The sequence below is a fragment of the Dipodomys spectabilis genome, unplaced genomic scaffold (assembly GCF_019054845.1).
Source record: "Dipodomys spectabilis isolate Male_0828 unplaced genomic scaffold, ASM1905484v1 ptg000115l, whole genome shotgun sequence".
Lineage (NCBI taxonomy): Eukaryota > Metazoa > Chordata > Mammalia > Rodentia > Heteromyidae > Dipodomys > Dipodomys spectabilis.
This window is the reverse complement of record NW_024870792.1, coordinates 15620506-15641579: the sequence shown is the minus strand read 5'-3', so window position 1 is coordinate 15641579 and position 21074 is coordinate 15620506. Positions and strand designations below refer to the sequence as shown.

Below are 21074 nucleotides of genomic sequence, written 5' to 3'. Positions count from 1 at the left end.
AACTTGGGGATAGAGAGAAAGATGTAGAGATTTGGAGGAAAGTCTTACACAGTACGAAGCAGAAAATCCACCGCAGCCATGGATAAGACTTAATGTAGCCATGGTGTAGTTCCTCCTACTGTTTAAGACTGCCTTCTAGAAATTTGGGTAAGACATACATGGAGTGGAGTTTTAAAATATATAGTCACTTATTTTTTCTTAAGGATTTAATTATAGAGAAAAGTAGCCACACCTCTCTTCCAAGTGCACTTAGTAATCATTTGTCACTATAAATAATATAGGAAAGGCTCAGCTATTGACTAAAGATGGAATCATATAATCAGAAAACTTAGAATTTGCCAAGATTTCTCCCAAAGGAAGCTCTCACCAGATATTTTAAATCTCATAATAAAGAAGCCCTAATTCATTCATTTTTCAATTGTAATTACCTTGAACAGTAAGGAAAGTTGATGAAGAAACTTCTCCCACACTGTTTTCAGCTCTGCAGATATATTCTCCACTGTCATTACTATCAACCTGGTTGAAAACCAGTGTAGCCACGTTGTTCCTAAAATGCATTTTGTAGGTAGTGGTGGGTCTCAATTTTGTATCTCCCTTAAACCAAGATACCCCAATTTCAGGGGTTCCAGCAAGTTGACACTGTAGAGAGGCAGAATCTCCAACGGTCACCTTCACAGGCTCCAACTGCTTCACAAAATATGGTGGTTCTGTAGCCAACAGAGATAATTAGTCATGAGGGTGACATGTCAGAATCATACCTTGGATAAAAAGGTATGAATGAAAAATCATGACAAACCTAGTATCAGAATTTGGGCAGAACAGGAATCTTTCCCAGAAGCATTTTCAATATAGCAGTTGTACTGTCCTGCATCCTCTACTATGCTACTTGGAATTTCCAAGATGGCTGACTTTTCAGTTGTAGTTATATTGCACCTCTGAGAAGGAGTTACATTTATGCCATTTTTCTTCCAGGTAACTGAGATGGGAGGAGTTCCCGAGAATGTCCCCTCTAGGATCAAGGGTTTTCCTTTCTCTATGCTGTAATCATTCAGCTTCTTCACAAATTTGGCTGGAGCTAAAGTAAACAAATTGAACACATAAATCCAGTGCATATATACATAGATACTGCCTATCTGATTAGTACATTAATATCAATTTTGTAAATATGGGATAGCAGACAAACCTTTTATGAAGAGACTTGTCGTACAAGAAGCCCTTCCAGCTTCATTACTAACAATGCAAGTATACTCTCCACTTTGGGATGTATCTACATCAAACAACTCCAGTTCAGCTACTGAATCTTCCAAGGATACATTACATCTGGCCCCAGGGACCAGTTCACTGCTACCCTTGAACCAACTAACACTGAAAGGAGGTGTTCCTTTTACGATGCTTGTGAAAGTGACATTGGTTCCAGTTAAGACATCCATGGGCTCAGGCTTTTGAACAAAAGATGGAGGTTCTAAACAAAAAAGCACATATCACAGAAAGTTTAATCTTTGTGTACTGTGATGTTAACAATGCTTAATCATGTCTGAAAAGCAATTCCATTTCACTATTTTGAACGAACCTCTCACAGTCAAGGATGCACTACATTCATCAGAACCTGCTACATTTGTAGCTACGCACGTGTAGTCACCAGCATCAGATTCTTCTAGCATGTTTACAGTTAAGGCACAAGTGTTGTCTGTTAGAGTGGTCTGGTATTTCCTTCCGCTGCTGATCTCATTTCTCTCATGGAACCAAGAGACAGAGATTGGGGGTGATCCATAGACTTTGCACTCCATCACAACGGAAGAGCCTGATAAACCGTTTGTCTCTTTCAGCTTTCTTGTAAATGAAGGAGGAATAATCCGATCTGAGTGTGATTAAAAAAAACAACAAAAAATAAAAGGGAGAAATATTGGTTATAAAGTCACCTGAGAGACTTATACTTTTAATAATTACTCTTGTAGGAATTGCTTATGTAGCTCAGGCTGGCTTCAAACTCACAATCCTGCCTCTCTGTCTCCTATGATTTGGAATAAAAGACATGGATAATCACATTGAGTTTAGAGAATTACCTTTTTGCTAGAATTTCACTATGTCTGTTGAGCATTTTGTAAGTCTCAAAAAAAAATCCCCTTTGAGATTATATAATCAAAATCCTAGAGAATCAGCAGGATTACTATCTGGGGTCTTTCTTTCCTCCCTCCATTTCTTCCTACTGAGAACTGAACTCACATCCTGTGTTTACTAGGCAAGTGCTTGACCATTGAGCCACATTCCCAGTCAGAAATTTTAGCCTTTTGTTGTTGTTGTGAGTCTGAATATGGTGACATATTCTAGCCTAAATAATAGTGGACAAGCACTCTAAACCTTCTCTCAAGGATTAGTTTGGTAGTATTCTACCATGGTAGGATTCTACCATGCTTTTTGAAACCCTTCCAAAAGAAAGGCATATAATTTCTGCATATGGATCCCTTTTAATAATAATTCTTCTTCTTCTTCTTTTTGTTGGCTGTGGGGCTTGAACTCAGGGCCTGGGAGCTGTCCCTGAGTTCTTTTTACTCAAGGCTAGCACTCTAGCATTTTGAGCCACAGTGCCACTTCTAGTTTTCTGGTAGCTAATTGGAAATAAGACTTTCATGGCCTTTCCTGCCCAGATCCTCAGATTTTAGCCTCCTGAGTAGCTAGGAATACTGGAAACACCCAGCTGCTTCCTTTTTATTTTTTATTTTTAATTAATTCACCAGTGCCCGGCTTCCTTTTTATTTTATAGGTGTGTTAACCTCTAGTTTTACTGAGTCAGAGGATGTGAGACTCATGTTAAACTGAAGAATACAGATAGTTGGGAACTATATTATTACAACAAAGAATGAAAAGCTAAGTCAACCCACCTGAAACCTGGACGGAGGCTGTGCAGCTGTCTTTGCCTACAGGATTTTGTACCTCAAAGCTGTATGTCCCACTGTCACCAGGAGCCACATTGATTATCTTAAGGCCAGATACTTTGTTGAAGAAGCTTATTTTGTATTTGCTGTCACTTGTCAGCTCCTTTCCATCCTTAAACCACTTAGTACTGAGCTCAGGTGTGCCAGATACGGTACACTCCAAAGTACAGGTGTCTCCTGTTGTAACTTTGACGGATTCTGGCTTTTCCACAATTGCTGCAGGCTCTGGAATAAGATGAAAATCACATCACATTGTGAAATCAAAATTTGTAAAAAAAAAAAAATGAAAGGAAACAGATCTTGGTACGTATGCACTTTGTGTTCATAACTTTGTATTTGTACTAACCAAGAACAGATAATGTGGCGAAACACTCCTGCATTCCAGCATCATTTTTGATCTGGCAGGTATATTTCCCAGCATTGGCTGGCTCTGCTCTTGAAATCTGCAGAGTTGCAATGTTTTCTGAATAGGAAATCCATATGTTGTCACTTTCTCTGACAATTTCCCCCTTATCTTTGAACCACACCACTGAAATTGGCTCAGCTCCTTCAATTGTTGTCTGCAGCTGGACTTCTTCTCCAAGGATGGTAGAAATGTCACTGAGTTTCTTCACAAATCTTGGTGGTGCTGATGCGAAGAGAAGCAAGTTAATGTTTCAAGATGTGCAGTTTCCTTCAAATTATGTAAGCAAGGAATCAAACAAGTGATAATACAGTATTTCCTTTTTCTTAAATAAGCCATTCTTGATAGATGAGGCCAAAGTTACCATCGAGTTTGTATTAAGTAATAAAAGAAATTGAACATATTGTCCTGGATATTGCACCCAGGGCCAGGGCACTGTCCCTGAGCTTTTTCACTCAAGGCTATCATTCTACCACTTGAGTCACAGCTTCACTTCTAGCATTTTTGGTGGTTAATTAGAGATAAGAGTTTCTTGAACTTTCCTGTACAGCCTGGCTTCAAACCATGATCCTCAGATCTCAGCCTTCTGAGTAAATAGGATTACAGGCATCAGCTATAATCCTATTGATACATGGCTATTGTAATCCCACTGATACTCGGCTCTTAGCTGACTTATTAAGACCCATTGAAATCCATTGGCAAGGTTGCCTAAATATATTGGTATGACTTTAAAAAAATGGAAGCAGATTATATATAAAATGATATATAAAAGGGGAAAAGCACTAGAAATGTCTTTACTGGTGTAGGCAAGTATTGAAATTAGTAGGAAACTAATAAGCAGAAGAGAATGAAGCCAATCTAACCTTTCATGGTGATGGAACCAACACAAGTGTCACTCCCCACATCATTGGTGGCTTTACACTGATACTCCCCAATGTCTGCTGTATCAACATTCAGGATGTGGATGCTTGTAAGAAAGTTCTCCGACATTATCTTGTACTTCTTGCCACTCCTGAGTTCTCTCTTGTCTTTCTGCCAAGAAACTTGAAATGGGGGAGTACCCTGAAGCTCACATTCAAGGTGCACATCCGTTCCTTTAAGTGCCTCCACAGGGTGAGGTTTTTTGCGGAAAATGGGTGGTTCTAGAAGTAGAAAACAGGAAAATCAGGATGAAGCTAGGTCAACATCTGGGTGAAGGTAAAAATCAGTTTCTGTCAGAGATGGAATTCATCTCTTCCAATTTCTTTTATTGCATCCATGAACAATTTTAAAACAAGGATGGAGTGTCAAAGAGAATGAAGAAGACCCCAGAAGGAGGCTAATGTGGAAACAGGGAGTCAGGGGAGGGCCTGACCTTTAACTTTTAGGGAGGTGCTGCTGCTTGCGCTGCCTGCTGCATTGCGGGCCTCACATGTGTAGTCTCCACTGTCTTCTACGGTGAGACTGTGCACTTCCAGCACTGCCACGGACTCCACGAAGGACATCCTGAACTTACTGCTCTCTTGAATTTCAGTCTCATCTTTGTACCATAGAACTTTGATTTCTGGAGATCCCCCTATTTTGCATTCATATCTTGTGTATTCCTCTTGTTTCACAATTCTTGAAGGTTCTAGCTTCTTAATGAACCTAGGTGGTTCTACAGAGCCAAGAAGGAAAACATAGGGTAAGAGGTAGGGAAAAAAAGAACATGTATAATTCAAGGGGAAAAGAGAAACTACCACCAAAGAGGTCTTTAGCTCCAGAAACCAAATATCACTTGAGGCAGTTCAGAAAATGATAGGTAAGTGAAACCTAATAGAAATGGTCTCAGATAATACATTTATCTTTTTGTGAGCACCCATCTTAAATGGGATGGCTACAGGAAGAAAGAAGAGACATTTTCTACAGCCTATTTCTCTTTCCAGCAAGAGAAATCACTTCTTTAGAGCCAGACTGAGGCAATAGCACAGAAGTCCTCCGAAGTCAGAAGAAATGAGAGAATTTGATTACCTGTTGTCTGTGAGCCTTTGGAGGACTGTCTATTTCCTAAGGCTGTAAAGACATTACTTATGTACCATGAAGGGCAGAGAAAAATGAGTCAGATATTTTAATATTTTAAAAGTTCAATGATCTCTTACATACCTTAGTACAGATTTCTTTGACCTTTCTTTGACCTTTGTAATTTCCTTTTGAAGTGACTAAAGTAAAAGCTTACTTTATTACCCACAGTAAAAATATTGAGACTGAAGGTGGTAAAAATGATCAGCTATATGTCATAGAATAAATGGGCTGCTACTTCCAATTTTATTTTAATTTCAAGTTATTTATAAACTACTGCCATAACAAGTCTTAAAAATGCTTTAATGGGTTAGGCTAATAGTCCATTAGGTTAAGTATTAATTTCTGGTAACAGAAATTGTGAAAGGCCTGGACTCTTCCATAATATCAGATAATGATACATTTAGTTTCTGACTTCCACAAGTAACTAAGCAGGGCTGATGGAAGAAAAACAAAGCTCACCTGATTGTTAATCTGGATTCTTCTTGAAGGACTTTTTAGCATTATGCTATAACTTAGATGGGGACAATCTATTCATTTGTTATGAAAAATAAGTTGTTTGGGATTCTTTTTTCACTTAGTCCTATGATAATTTCAAAGTAAGACTTTTCTTGGAGGGAAATTTTTGTTTGATTTTTACCCTAGTAGAGACTAGGGCAAAATATTGGATACTTTGAAAAGATATTTGCAGTTCATGTCTTTCCAGTTTCATCTTTTCAATGTAATTTTTAAAAGTTACCCCCCCCCCATTTTGTGGGCCCTTGAGCACTTGGTCCATTTGATCTCCCTTTCTCTCTGTCTGTCTCTCTCTCTTCTTCTTCTCTATCTCTGTTTCTTTTTCTCCAGGGATTTGTAGCTGCTAGTCAAGCAATCTTCCACTTAGTTTTATCTCCAAGGCCCTGTGTGGTCATGTCTAGTCATTAAGCTATGGTTCTAAACACAATTTACTAGTACATCCACCTATCTATACTGAGATTAAAAAATTGCAAAAGACATCTTAAGTACATCCTTCTAGCAAGTACCTTGTACACCCAGCTGAGCAGAACAAGAATCTTTTCCGGCAACATTGCTTGCATAACAGGTGTACTGTCCAGCATCACCTTTAGCTACTTTGAGAACAGTTAGTGTGGCAGTATTTTCAACCAAAGTCATCTTGTAGTTGCCTCCAGGGCGAATTTCTCGGTTATCTTTGGCCCAGGTGATTTTGATTGGTGCAGTTCCAGTGACATGACACTTAAAAGAACCACTCTCTCCAAGAGCAAGATCTACTGACACAGGTTTTAGATCAAAGAAAGGAGGCACTTCATGCTCTGAAAAGAATGAAATGCAACACAGTGATGTCAATTTCTGGACTCCCAGGCAAAGAACACAAACTAAAGAGCACCCCTTCCTTGGTAGACCCCGAGAAGCTGCTTTGTAATAGAGTCATGCAAGGAAGTAGTGCTGTGGCTCAAGCAATAGAGCACTCGCCTTGAGCTGAAGAGCGTATGGACAGTGCCCAAGCCCAGAGTTCAAGCCCCACGACCGACAAAAAAAAAGAATGAAGAGTCATGCAATAAGCTACTCCACTCACCTGAGAGAATGAGTTTGGCACTGGATGAAGCAGTCCCAAGAGGATTAGAAGCTGAGCAATTGTACTGACCAACATGACTCTGGTCAGTTTGCAAAATCTGAAGAGTTGCCACATTATGAACAAAAGATGTTTGCAAATTATTATCATCTTTCAGAAGTACCCCATCCTTATACCAAGACACTTGAAGAGGCTCTGAGCCATTGATACGACATTCAAATGCAACTGGGAAGCCAAGGGTCTCCTGAACGTCTTTCAGTTTTCTTGCAAAGGAAGGTGGGAGTTTGCGTTCTGTAAAGAAGTTACAGATAATACTTTTTACAAGCGAGAAAACATCGGCAATGGCTCTCATTCCATTACAATTTTGGGGTTTTAAGAAAATTAATCTGTCAACACATTATAAGACTTGTGAAGCAACATGTCATCACCTTTGATAACAAGCACAGCGGAAGAAGCCACTGCCCCCACACTGTTCTCTGCCTTGCAGGTGTATTCTCCCACGTCACTGTGATCCACTTTATTGATGACTAAAGAAGCAACATTATTTTTGAATTGCATTTTATACGCAGGAGCTGATCGTAGCTTTGTGTGTTCTTTATACCAAGAAATTCTAATTTCTGGGGTTCCGTCCACCTTACAACGTAAGGTTGTGGGTTCTCCAATGGCTACTTCTGTATGTTCCAGAGGTTCGATAAAATAAGGCGGTTCTAAGGTACAAAAGATGATAATCAATCAAGGGTGCCAACTACAAGAGGACATTGTAAAAGAAAAAAAAGGCAATAAATACCAATAACTGTCCACACACCTAAGACAGACACCAGAGCATCGCATATATCCTGCCCAGCCTCGTTTTCTATCAGGCAACTATACTGGGCATAATCCTCTACTGTGCTATCAAGAATTTCCACTATAGTAGATTTTTCTGTCATGGTAATACTGCAGTTCTCAGACTGTGAGAGAGCATATTCATTCTTCATCCAGCTCACAGAAATGGGAGGTGTGCCAGTAAATGTGGCTTCTAGAACAATAGGGCTTCCTGTCTCAACACTGAAGTCAGCCAATCTTTTCACAAAAGTGGCTGGTTCTAGAAGAAGAAAACATGAAGGTCAATTTCTACCTTGCAATAAAGACTTAGAAAAAGTTCAGAAAGATACAAGAATTGAAGAACAAAAAAGCAAACCTTTCACAAAGAGATGTGTGGTGCAGGAAGCGCTGCCAGCATCATTGGTCACCAGACATGAATAGTCCCCACTCTGCAGTGGATCTACCTCAAGTAACTCCAGTTCTGTGATGAAGTCTTCCAGAGAGATGGTGCACGATTCCCCTGACACCAGTTCTCTGCTGCCTTTAAACCACTTGACCTTGAATGGAGGTGTGCCTCGAATGACACTGGTGAATGTGAGACTTGTTCCAGGCAAAACTTCCACAGAATCAGGGGTTTGTTCAAAAGATGGTGGCTCTAGATATGCCAGGGGCAATGGCAGATCAAGAGGGAACAAAAAAATCCAAGTGAGAAGTGTTTGTTACTTAAAGGAAAGGGAACCCAGAGAAGCCCCCCAGGAATTAAGTCAGGTATCAAAAGGGGAGAGAAGCCTTGTGCCAGCCTTGAACACTGACCTTGGACAGTCAGAATCGCAGAGCATTCATCAGAACCAGCCACATTGGCAGCCACACAGGTGTAGGAGCCTGTGTCGGAGGGCTCCAGGGCGCTCAGATTCAAGGTACAGACATTTTCTGAAAAGCTGGACTGACATTTGGGTCCACTAACAATCTCATTTCCATCCTGAAACCAGCCAACTGAAATTGGGGCTGAGCCAGAGACTCGGCACTCTAAAACAACCGAGGCCCCCAGTGTGGCATTCATGTCTTTCAGCTTGCGGATGAAGGAAGGAGGCACGATGCGATCTAGGTGGAGAAAGAGGTTTTCCATGTAAAGAGCAGCTCTGTTTATCTACCCCGTCAAACTTGTTCTATTCATAACTGTCTCAGCCTACTCACCAGAAACATGGACAGAGACTGTGCAGTTGCTTTTGCCAACACTGTTTTTCACCTCAAAGCTATACAACCCCTTGTCATTCATTTCTGCAGAGGGGATTTTAAGGGAAGCCACATTTTTGACAAATGTAATGTGATGTTTACTGTCTGTGGATAATTCTCTTCCATCTTTGAACCACTTGGCTGAAAGTTCTGGTGTTCCAGCCACAACACACTCCAATGCAAAAGGGTTTCCAGTGGTTACTGTCATGGGTTCTGGTTTCTCTATGATTCTGGCTGGTTCTAAAAAAAAGAAGCATTTGGCATTGAGAACAAAGTCACCTTGCAAACAGCCTAGTCGAAGTATTACAGATTCGAGCTGGGTCTGAAGACGATGTGCCCATTCAATGAGCTTCATTTTTGTCACAGACGACTTGGCTACTAACCTAGAACAGTCAACACTGCTGAACATTCTCTCATCCCAGCATCATTTTTGATCTGGCACACATATTTCCCAGAATTTGATGCTTCTGGGCTTCCCAACTGGAGGATTGTGATATTGTCACTGAAAGATATCTTGACGTTTTCACTCTCTCTGATGACTTCTCCTTTATCTCTGAGCCAGGTAACAGAAATTGGCTGGAACCCTTCCACCACAGCTCGTAACTCTACAGCCTCCCCAATAAGGGTTGAGGTATCACTTAGCTTTTTCACGAAGCGTGGAGGTTCTGATGAAATAAAGTCAGAGTTGGAGAAAAAAGTGAGAACCCAAGCTGCATAAGGCATTAGTGAAGCAAGAAGAGGTCTAAAGGAAGATGCGTGTGTGCGCCCCCATGTACAAACCTTTAAACTTGACCATGCAGACACAACTGTCACTTCCCACCTCATTAGTGGCTTTGCAGTGATATTCTCCTACATCAGAGGCTTCAAGGTTAAGGATATGAAGACTTGTATCAAAATTTTTTGAAGTGATTTTAAATTTCTTGCTGCTTCGGACTTGCTTCCGATCTTTAACCCACACCACTTCAAATGGGGGGGTCCCCGAAATTTCACATTGGAGAATTACATCAGAACCTTTAAGGGCTCCTACTGGAGGAGGCTTCTGGACGAAAACAGGAGGAGCTATCAGAAAGAAAAGAGGATGGAAATGAGAACAACTGCTTTCTAAAGAGAAAAAAAAATCTAGGTTCTAGATTTTGAGATTTTAGAATCTAGAGATATTTTCTATGTATTGGAGATCATGAAGAGCGTCTGGTATGACCAAGTGACAACGCACAGTGACATAAGACATGACAATTCATGAAAACTAATTTAAGTGGAGGGGTGACAAATGGTGGGGCACCAGCCTTGAGGGAAAAAGCCAAGTGAAATGTTGAGGCCCTGCATTTAAACCCTAGTCCTGGCACTAATTAAGAAACAAATGAACAAACAGAAAACAAACATGTTACAAGCAAATAACCTTGCCTAGTCTTTTAATTTTGAATCTTACAATACTTCTGCGAAGAAAGTCCTGATCGGAGCAGAAGGAAAAAAGCAGTAGAGAATGTCTAACCTTTTACTGTCAGGGCTGTGCTGCAGCTGGTGTCACCGACACCATTATGTGCTTCGCAGATGTAATCCCCGCTGTCCTCCGCACTGGCCTCATTGATGGTAAGCAGGGCCACGGAATTAGTGAATGACATGTTGTATTTCCAACTTTCGTGAAGTTCACTGTCATTTCGGAACCACGAAACTTTGATTTCCGGGGAACCACTTATTTTGCATTCCAGTTGGATAGATTCTCCCTGCTTTGCCACTTTTGAAGCATCTAATTTCTTAGTGAACTTTGGAGGTTCTATTAAACCAAAGGAAAAACTCAGTAAAGGATGTCTACATGTTAAAATAGCTTCTTTTTGTAGCTGAAGACTCATTAAAAAAACCTTCATATTTAAGCTGATTTATGGCTATATTAATATATTAAGAATATATTTTCTAACATCTCTTTCACTAAATAATCTTTTAATAGAGATTTTTAAAAATACATTGTAGTGTGGACCTATAAGCTAAACTATGAGCTATAAGCTAATATAGATAGATCTAATCAAAATTTAGTAATAATAACAGAGAAAGTTATATTACAGAAAAGAATGTAAAAGGAGAGTGGATAGTTGAAATAATACCTTACAATCTTCAATGAAATAACTCCCTTTGATACGACTATACTTAGAAACAAACTAACCCAACAAACATGATAAAGATAAGACAGAACTTTGGTTAAATATTGTCTCTAACATTAATATACATATTCCAATATGATTCAGTTAGTTTACATCAAACATTTAAAAAGTAAGAAAATTTTTAGAAGAAAACTAAATACATGTGGTGAAAGCACAATTGTAAGTCAATGTCATGTAGTGATACCTTTTACACTCAGCTGAGCAGAGCACATGTCTTTACCAACATCATTGGTTGCTTGACAAGTATATTGACCAGAGTCTCCTTTGCCTACTTTAAGAATTCTCAGATGAGGAGTGTTGCCCACACAGGTGATTGTATAGTTTCCTCCAGGACGAATCTCTTTGTTATCTTTTGACCAAGTGATTCTCATTGGTTGAGCACCAGTAACATGACACTCAAAATCAGCACTTTCTCCCGCAATAACATCTATTGATACAGGCTTGATGTCAAAGAAGGGAGATTTTTTAGGTTCTGGAAGATGAGAAGAAAAAGATCAAGTAATTTTTTTTGTTTTGTTTTTCTGTTGGCTATTTCTACCTTCACAGAGTTGTGATGGTTTGCAAAGAGAAAGAATGACTTGGGAACAAACCTCTGGCTGTCAGTCTAGCACTTGAAGATGCTGTTCCAAGTGGATTGGAAGCTGAGCAAGAATACTGGCCAGAATGACTCAAGTCAGTTTGCAAAATTTTTAAAGTTGCCACATTATCCACAAATGACATTTGTAGGTTTTCATCATCTCTTAAAAGTACACCATCTCTGTACCAGCACACTTGGATGGGAGCAGAGCCATTTAGTCGACAAGTGAGTGTAACAGGCAAACCCACTGTTTGTTCAATGTCCTTCAACTGTCTAGCAAAGGAAGGTGGGAGCTGGCGCTCTGTAGGAAGACAAGTAATACTTCAAGCATTAGTAATGGAAATAAAAAAAAATTGCCTATAAAGATGAAAGAGTAAAAATAAGGGGAAAATTCCTCATGTGTAGAAGAATATCATCACCTTGGATTCTAAAGACAGTCTGAGAAGTAGCAGTTCCTATGCTGTTTTCCGCTACACATGTGTACTTGCCACTGTCGTTGATGTTCACTTTATTAAAAACAAGTGTGGCCACATTGTTTGTGAAGTAGGTTCGGTATTCAGGAGTTGAGCGCAACTTGGTGTCTCCTTTGTACCAAGACACTGTGATTTCTGGTGTTCCAGCAACTTGGCATTGCAAAGAAACGGAATCTCCAACGGCTGCCTCCAGAGGCTCCAGTTCCGTAACAAAATAAGGTGGTTCTAAAGAAGAAAGGCTCACAATCAGGGAGTGGAGTTACAGAAAACCAAATACACAGTGCTCCATTGAGATGGATGCAAATCATTTGTGAGACTAAGACAACACACCTAATGTAGATACCAGAGCTTCGCACACATCCCTTCCTGCCTCATTTTCAATCTCACAGGAATAGTGTCCCGCATCTCCTTTCGTGCTATTCAGAATTTCCAGGATGCAAGTCTTCTCTGTTGTGACTATGCTGCATCTTTCAGATGGAGATATTTTACAACCATCCTTTTTCCAGGTAACTGAAATTGGCAGCGTTCCTGTGTAGGTGCTCTCCAGAATTATGGACGTCCCTGGTTCTACAGAGTGATCACTTAACCTCTTCACAAATGCAGCTGGTTCTGGTAAGTGACAAAGCACAGGAGTTACACACACACACACACACACACACCCTCTCCTCAAAAAAGATGGAAGAACATGGAATATAGGAAGAGTGAATACATTTGAGCAAACCTTTTACAAAGAGACGTGTAGTACAGGATGTTTGGCCAGCATCATTAGAAACCACACAGGTATATTCCCCACTCTGAGATATGTCAATACTAAATAGTTCCAGTTCTGCCACAGTGTCTTCGAAATAGATGTTACACCTGTCTCCTTTCACTAGTTCTCTGGCACCTCGGAACCAGCCAACCTTGAAGGGAGGGGTTCCTCTGATAACACTTGTGAAGGTTACATTTTTGCCTGGAAGTACTTCCAAAGGTTCAGGTTCTTTCACAAAAGAGGGAGGTTCTACAGAGAGGGAAACAATGAAAAGGTCCCATAAGTTTCAAATTTCCTTGTGATGTTGAATTCAAATACTAACAGAACCTGTGAAGTGGTATCAGCGTAATAAGCACCCAAAGAATTCTTAAGAAATTGCTTGCAAAATGGACTGTAACACTGACCTTGCACAGTCAACACTGCACGACATTCGTCAGACCCAGCGACATTAGCAGCCACGCATGTGTAATTGCCCATATCCGATGAGTCCAGAGAATTCAACTGCAATGTACAGATGTTATCTGAGAAAGTAGGTTGGTACTTTGCTCCACTGACAATCTTAGTCTTTTCATGAAACCAGGCAACAGAGATAGGTGAGGATCCTGCTACTTTGCATTCCAGAATGCAAGAGGCACCCAGGACCCCACCAGTATCTTTCAGTCTTCTGGTAAAAGAAGGAGGAACCATTCGGTCTACAGGAGGAAAGGCAAAAGACTCATCATAATTCGAAAGAATGAAAGAGATATGAAAGAAAGAAAAATGCAAAAGGAATTTGCGTAAGAAACGAGAACTAACCTGATACATCAACCACAGCTGTGCAGCTGCTTTTTCCAACATTGTTTTGAACCTGGAAAGTGTATGTGCCTGCATCTTGTGGGTCAGCGGAGAGAATCTTTAAGGAAGAGATTTTGTTGTAGAAGCTAAATTTGTGTTTTTGGCTGCTGGTCAACAGCTTTCCATCCTTGTACCATTCAATGGAGAGCTCAGGAGTGCCGGCCACCTTGCATTCCAACGTGCATGTTTCTCCTACAGTCACTGTCATGGACCCTGCCTTCTCAACAATGACTGCAGGCTCTGAAATACAATGTGATATCCACCTGTCAAGGTCTGGAGTCTTTATGTATCTCTGTTATTGAACTCATCATGATTGTTTCTCCCACTGAGACTTACGCTAGTCTTCTCTCTTGACTTTAAATGTGACTTCAGGTTTACAGGCAATTATAAAATTATAGCAGCTATTATCAGAAAACATTTGAGAACTATACAACCCCCCAAACAATTTAGATAATGCATATCGGGCAATGTGTTTTGGTTTATATTTGACTCTCCTTAGACTAAGACTACCTGTAATTATGAATTGTTTGGTATTTTCCTCCTTCATTTAGTTACTAACAACAATAGTTCGAAAGTTGGTATGCAAACAGCTTTTGTCCCTATCAAATGTTGATCTTTGGAGTCTCCTCGGCTTTAACAACCAGTACTCTGGAAACAAAATTTCCTTGTACTACAAGTTGGGCTTCCGACTGATCCTTGCTTAGTCAAAATATATCCAAGATTGTATTTGCTAATGTCTCAAGAAAAATAGCATATCCACCATAAAGCAGATGGCTTCTTTTTCTTAATCATAGAAAAAGTAGATAGTGTTTGAGAGAGAGATTCATTAGGTCTTTCCCCTAAATCTTCCACATAGGTGTGGATCAAACTGGTGCTAGAATTCAGAGCAAAAGATTCTGCTTATAAGTCATTCCAACATCTGACATCATTTCTATCAGTGGACTGTGATACCAACCTAAAACAGTCAGAGTAGCCATGCTTTCCCTCATTCCACCATCGTTCTTGATCTGGCAGACATACTTCCCAGCATCAGCGGGCTCTGTTTTTGCAAACTGTAGCGTTGCAACATTGTCCACAAAGGCAATTCTGATGTTTTCACTTTCTCTAATCACTTCTTTCTCTTTAAGCCACTGGACAGAAATGGGCTGGGCACCCTCTATGGATGCTTGTAACTCTGCAGGCTCGCCAGCTACTACCGTGAGGCTGCTCAGTTTGGAAACAAATTTTGGTGGTTCTGAACAAGAAAAGATGGATGGAGAGTGTTGAAAAGAGGGTCCAGATAACAGAAGACAGAAGTGAGCATTTCATGCATTCCTGATATTCCTGTCTGCCACATACAGGAAACATGCTTACCTTTTAATTGTATTCTACAAATACAAGCGTCACTTCCCACTTCATTCTGTGCTTTGCAGTGGTATTCACCGATGTCTGTGGATTCCACATTGAGGATGTGAATACTTGCGTGGAAGTTTTTAGAGGCAATCTTGTATTTCTTGCTGCTTCGGAGCTGTCGCTTGTCTTTGTACCACACCACCTCAAATGGTGGTGTTCCTGATAGCTCACATTCAAGACTGACTTCAGTGTTTTTAAGAGTTTCTACTACAGGAGGGAAACTGCTAAAAACAGGAGGCTCTGTGAAGAATGAGAATGTTTCATGAATTGGACTATTTAATTTCATTAGAATTAAGGCTTTTTGCTTATTTCTTGTTTATACATTGGAAGAAAGTTGTAAGAGACCAAAATGGGTAAATGGCATCTGACATGATCACTATTAAATGATAACTGCTTCCAAGAGGCCATTAATCTTTACAAGATAATCAACTAGATGAGTAGAAAACACGGAAAGATTGTAGATGTTGTGATTGAGCAGTTCAAAATTCTATTTATTCATCCTCATTACTTTGCATTGGACTGGTGAAATTGACACAAAATTTGTAATCAAATAAGTACGTTAACAAAAATGGTTCGTGGGAGTTATGAGATTCTTTCAGGAATATGCGTGTTTAACAATTGAGGTAGCCTGAAGCCACCGTGACTGCTGAGATCTATGCCTTCCTATTTGGAAAATGGTGATTGCAAAAACTGTATTGCAACATGAAACCTTTGGGCTTTGTGGCTAAAATAAATAAATAAACAAATCTCTCTCTCTCTCTCTATATATATATCTGTTTACATATATTATCATAGATAGATGCATAATTGATATTGGAAAATGACAGCAGGGAATACCAACACTATTTTCATCATGGAATAGTCATATTTTTAAGATAGAAAATAATTCTTAGGAAAAATATATTATTTTCATTCAAAAAATTTAATGGTAAAGCCTATCTGGCTTGTGCATTGCATAAATGTAATAAATAATCATGTTCTTAAGACACGCATTATAAGTGAATAAAGTACTGTATGCATAAGTTTATGGAAGGCAAAAAACTAGTTTTAAAAATGCTTACTTTTTGTGTATGTTTTCTAAACATCACTGAAGCTTGGCCAATGTATTTTGAGGGATCAAAATTATGGTATTAGAATAGCAGGAAAAATATCTCAAAATGACTAGGTACACATAACTAATGCTTAAGAAGAAATAATATCTAAAAAGGGAAATAATACTAGTATGGGGGAGCATCCTATGATCTGAAATGGAAATTGAGATAATGGAAAAGAATACCCAAGGGAGAAGACGGTAAATTTTAATTAATTAAGAAGATGAAAACAAGATTTCTACCTTTTACTATAACCTTGGTACTACAGCTTGTGCTGCCAGCAGGATTGTGGGCCTCACAAATGAAATCTCCACTGTCCTCAGTACCGAGACTGTTCATCTGTAGGACAGCCACTGAGTCGATGAAAGTCATTTGGTATTGATCACTGGCTGAGAGTTCATGTTCGTTTCTGTACCACACAACTCTGATTTCTGGAGATCCAGTTATCTTACATTCCAGGCGTGTGGAGTCACCTGCTTTCACTATTTTGGATGCTTCTAGTTTCTTTACAAACTTTGGTGGTTCTAGAGAGTCAGGAAAGAGGATATTATGAGGAACAGTAGTGAACAACACAAGTTTAGTCATACGTAAGTAAAAGAAAACAAGTGGTATCTGACAAATACAGTTATTGTGTTAGAACAGCACAGAGGAACTAGAGCCACAGGCCAGACAGAAACATAAAACAATCGAACTTGCACACCTGTCACAAGCAACATTGTAGTGCAAGAGTCGCTACCAACGTCATTGGTAACTTGGCAAGTATATTGTCCAGTCTTGGAAGCATCCACTGTATAGAGATTTAAGAAGCTAGTTGAACCTTCCAAACCAATGAAACATTTAGGTCCAGAGGTAAGTTCCACATCATCCTTAAACCATCTTATTTTAAATGGTGGTGTTCCTTTTAGTACTGCCTTAAATTCTACTGTAGAATCAGGTATGGCTTGTTGTCGCTCAGGTTTCACTAGGAAGCTTGGTGGTTCTATAGATTTCAAGAAAGATATATTTTTATTATATTCCTTATAGTTGAAATAGTTTGACATTTTGATGTACATATAAGAAAACAACTCAGGAAAAGAGATAATGGCTGAATATTTCTTCAACTCAATGAACACATACCTAAAGATTTAGCTTTAAAAGATATAAGAGTATTTTCAAAACATTCCTTAAGAAGAACCAAGAAGGTAAAGAAATTCTAACCTTTCACAGTTAAGATGCCACTGCATGCATCATCTCCTGCTATATTTGACACCTTGCATGTGTAATTTGCAGTATCTTCTAATTCCAGATTATTAACGTCCAATGACACAGTGTTTTCGTGACACACAAGTCTGTATTTTGCACCTGTAGTTATTTCTTTTCCATCTTTAAACCACTGAGCACTAATAGGAAGCGAGCCAGAAACTTTGCATTCCATATGAATAGAAGAGCCCAGAACTTTGTCCATTTTACTTAATTTTTTGGTAAATGATGGAGGAATATCTTGATCTGTCCAATGCAAACAGCAAAATGCATCCATTAATGTGGATTTGATATGGTCTTGACTTTATAGTACAAAGGACAAAATATCTAAACAAGGGAGCTAACTGGGCAATGATACACACCTAGCACTCTCAGGTAGGCATCACAGCTACTGCTTCCAAAGTCGTTTTCCACCTTGAAAGTATACTGCCCACTGTCTTGCTTCATTACTGACTGAATCCTGAAACTGGCTACATTATTTTCAAAACTCATCGAAAAATATCTACTTGGTACGATTTGTTTGCCATCTTTAAGCCATTTCACTTTGAGTTCTGGTGTTCCAGCCACAACACACTCCAAGGTAACGGGGTCTTTCTCAGTAACATCAAACGATTTAGCTTTCTCTATGATTTGAGCAGGTTCTGTAGTAAGAATGAAAATAGAGGTGAGTTACATTATTAATTCCACTGGAACTAAGGTGTGTTTATGAAACTGTTTTCCTGGACTTCCATGGAAGGAGGATGGCTCACCAACCTTGTACTAAAAGGAAAGCGTAACACCTCTCAACGCCTGATTCGTTCTTGGCTTGACAGGTATATCTCCCACTATGTCCATTATCCACACTTCTGATTTGAAGTGTGGCCACATTGTTCACAAATGAAATGTGGACATTGTCATCTTCATCAAGAATCTGGTCATCCTTTAGCCATGCTATGGAGATGGGGGGTGAGCCTGCCACGGTACCCTGAAAGGTGGCGGAACTCTTCAAGACAGTGGTGACATTGTCTATCTTCTTGGTGAACGATGGTGGATCTGTGATTAAATAAGACAGTGTGTAAAGATGGGGTAAATTTTTAACTCCAACTCATCCTAAGATGAAAGAGTCTTCAGAGATTTTAGTTGGTAGCTTCGCCTTGCCTATCACTGACCTTTCAGGGCCACTCGAGTACTGCAAGAGCAGCTGCCACCTTCATTGGATATAATGCACTGATATTCACCAGTATCGGAAGGGTCACATTTGGTTATGTGGAGGTGAAACACTGACACACGGTCAGTCACTGTATACTTTTTGCCACTGCGTATTTCCTTATTATTCTTCAGCCAAGTGACTTCAAATGGAGCTGTTCCTGTAACTTCACACTCCAGTTCCACATCACTGTCTTTCACAACCTCCACAGGCCTCAGCTCTCTAACAAAGGCTGGCGGTTCTACAGAGTTTAAAGGAAGACAAAGAGCGGCTTACTCAAGGGAAGACCCAGGACCGTCCGGCAGCATGGCTAGAAGCACACCAGAGTCTGATAACCAACCTTTCACTTTCAGCTCAATGCTGCAGCTTGCTGTGCCGGCGTCATTCCGAGCTTCACAGACGTAAGTCCCACTGTTTTCTACCCTGGCACCAGAAATCTGGAAACTGGCTAGACCATCCACAAAGGAAATGCCATGTTTCCTGACATCTGTTATTTCATTCCCATCCAGATACCAAGACACTCTGATCTCTGGAGTGCCTGTTATTTGGCATTCAAATGTTGTTGACTGTCCATTCCTCAGCACTAATACTGGACTGGGTTTCTTAATGAATTGAGGAGGTTCTGAAGATGGAAAAAAAGAGTGTGATGTTGGGATTTTTTTTTTTTACAATAGAGTACAATTAGCAATGATTTCTTAATAGACTTCTTCCCTCTACCCCCTCTCTAAGAAAACATAGGAAAGCAAGAAAATGAGAAGATGTTGAGACCAGACCTTTGACAAAGACAGTGGCTTTACTGGTTGCTGTACCAACATCATTGCTTAGTTGGCAAATGTAGGTCCCAGAGTCGGCAGCTTTGGCTGAAAAGACCTCTAGAATGGTAGAGGTATCATCTTTCCAAATGGAGCGAGATGCCCCAGAGTGCAACTCTTTGTTGTCTTTAAACCACTTTATGGTCATGGGTGCAGTGCCACCCACAAGCGCCTTTAGGTGAACCCGTGTACTTGGGTTTACATCTTGTGACTGTGGCTTTTCCACGAAGTAAGGGGGTTCTGGGGTAAAAGAACAAGAAGCAAAATAGAGAGAGGGAAATTTTGTTTTAGAGCTTAGCAATGAAAGATAAGAATGAAGAAATGAGTGATTAATAAATTCTTATTGAGTACAGGTAAAAGTTGCCAACCTTTGACAGTCAGATGCCCACTGCACTGGTTGTGCCCTGCTTTGTTGGTGGCAGAGCAAGTGTAGGTACCACTGTCTGAACCTTCCAGCTGACTGATTTCCAGGAAGGCAGTATTATCATGAAAAGAGAACTTGTACTTGTCACTAGCTGAGATTTCTTGGTCATCTTTGAACCACTGGATGCTTATGGGATGTGACCCAGCCACTATACATTCTAAGTCAATAAAAGACCCTTTAATGCTGTCCATTTTCTTCAGCTTCTTGGTGAATGAAGGGGGTATGATAAGATCTATCCAATAAAAAAGCAAAAGAAAGAAAAAGGTTATTCTCTCTCCTTTGATCTCTCTCCTTTATCTCTTTTAATATGACTATGATGGGAAATAAACTCAGGGTCTCTCCCATGCGAGGCAAGTGCTCTGCCACTGAGTTATACTCCATTCCTGTATTTTCTCCAACTGTAAGGGAGAAAGAAGCCCAGTTCCTCTTTATTGATAAGCAATACCAACCTAATACATTAATGCTAGCCTTGCAACTGCTTCTCCCAACATCATTTTGGACTTCGAATGTATATTCTCCACTATCTTTCTTTTCTGTAGAAATAATCTTCAGTATTGAGACCCTGTCGGTGACACTGATTTTGTATTTTGGACCCAGGCTCAGTTCTTGGCCATCTTTAAACCATTTGGCTATAATCTCCTTAGTTCCTGAAAATTTAACTTGCAAAGTGGCTGGGTCTCCTTGAGTGACGTCTATGGACACAGCCTCTTCGGTAATTGTCGCAGGTTCTGTAGAGAACAAAGCAATAGATGTAGGCTGTGAGCTGTTGTTCTGATCAACTGACATCTGTATTTCTTCTTCAAAGCCAAGGCAAACTTTCTAAACCAACCTTTGACTGAGAGCAATGCTGAACATCTTTGTATTCCTGCATCATTTTTGGCCTGACAGACATATTTCCCGTCGTGTTTGACTTCAATGCCACTGAGGTACAAACTGGCCACGTTGTTCTCAAACGTCATCCTTGTATTATCATCTTCAGTGATTTCGTCATTATCTTTTAACCAAGTCACTGTGATTGGCAAGGAACCCTTCAGAGTGGCCTGGAAGGCAGCTGTGCCACCACGGAGGGAGCTGGTGCTCTCAATCTTCTTTGTAAAGGATGGGGGTTCTAATAGAAGAATGGATTTTCAATCAATACTAATTCTATAGAAAAACTAGCTCT

General features: G+C 39.9%; 1 protein-coding gene across 1 annotated transcript in view; it reads right to left on the bottom strand.

Annotated features, from left to right (window-relative positions):
• Ttn (titin) overlaps positions 1–21074 on the bottom strand; it is a 285547-nt gene that overhangs the window by 183735 nt on the left and 80738 nt on the right. The window contains exons 57-94 of the mRNA XM_042688233.1: positions 20742–21020; positions 20362–20640; positions 19857–20144; positions 19450–19728; positions 19017–19298; positions 18639–18917; positions 18244–18522; positions 17853–18131; positions 17449–17736; positions 16952–17230; positions 16494–16775; positions 15122–15400; positions 14724–15002; positions 13730–14008; positions 13339–13626; positions 12905–13183; positions 12514–12792; positions 12130–12408; positions 11724–12011; positions 11318–11605; positions 10470–10751; positions 9761–10039; positions 9364–9645; positions 8942–9220; positions 8561–8848; positions 8124–8402; positions 7749–8027; positions 7372–7650; positions 6947–7234; positions 6396–6683; positions 4691–4972; positions 4200–4478; positions 3280–3561; positions 2880–3158; positions 1571–1858; positions 1184–1462; positions 797–1075; positions 429–707 (exon numbers count right to left, since the gene is read on the bottom strand). Coding sequence (XP_042544167.1) covers positions 429–707; positions 797–1075; positions 1184–1462; positions 1571–1858; positions 2880–3158; positions 3280–3561; positions 4200–4478; positions 4691–4972; positions 6396–6683; positions 6947–7234; positions 7372–7650; positions 7749–8027; positions 8124–8402; positions 8561–8848; positions 8942–9220; positions 9364–9645; positions 9761–10039; positions 10470–10751; positions 11318–11605; positions 11724–12011; positions 12130–12408; positions 12514–12792; positions 12905–13183; positions 13339–13626; positions 13730–14008; positions 14724–15002; positions 15122–15400; positions 16494–16775; positions 16952–17230; positions 17449–17736; positions 17853–18131; positions 18244–18522; positions 18639–18917; positions 19017–19298; positions 19450–19728; positions 19857–20144; positions 20362–20640; positions 20742–21020 — 10701 coding nt within the window. The remainder of the gene's footprint in view (positions 1–428; positions 708–796; positions 1076–1183; positions 1463–1570; positions 1859–2879; positions 3159–3279; positions 3562–4199; positions 4479–4690; positions 4973–6395; positions 6684–6946; positions 7235–7371; positions 7651–7748; positions 8028–8123; positions 8403–8560; positions 8849–8941; positions 9221–9363; positions 9646–9760; positions 10040–10469; positions 10752–11317; positions 11606–11723; positions 12012–12129; positions 12409–12513; positions 12793–12904; positions 13184–13338; positions 13627–13729; positions 14009–14723; positions 15003–15121; positions 15401–16493; positions 16776–16951; positions 17231–17448; positions 17737–17852; positions 18132–18243; positions 18523–18638; positions 18918–19016; positions 19299–19449; positions 19729–19856; positions 20145–20361; positions 20641–20741; positions 21021–21074) is intronic.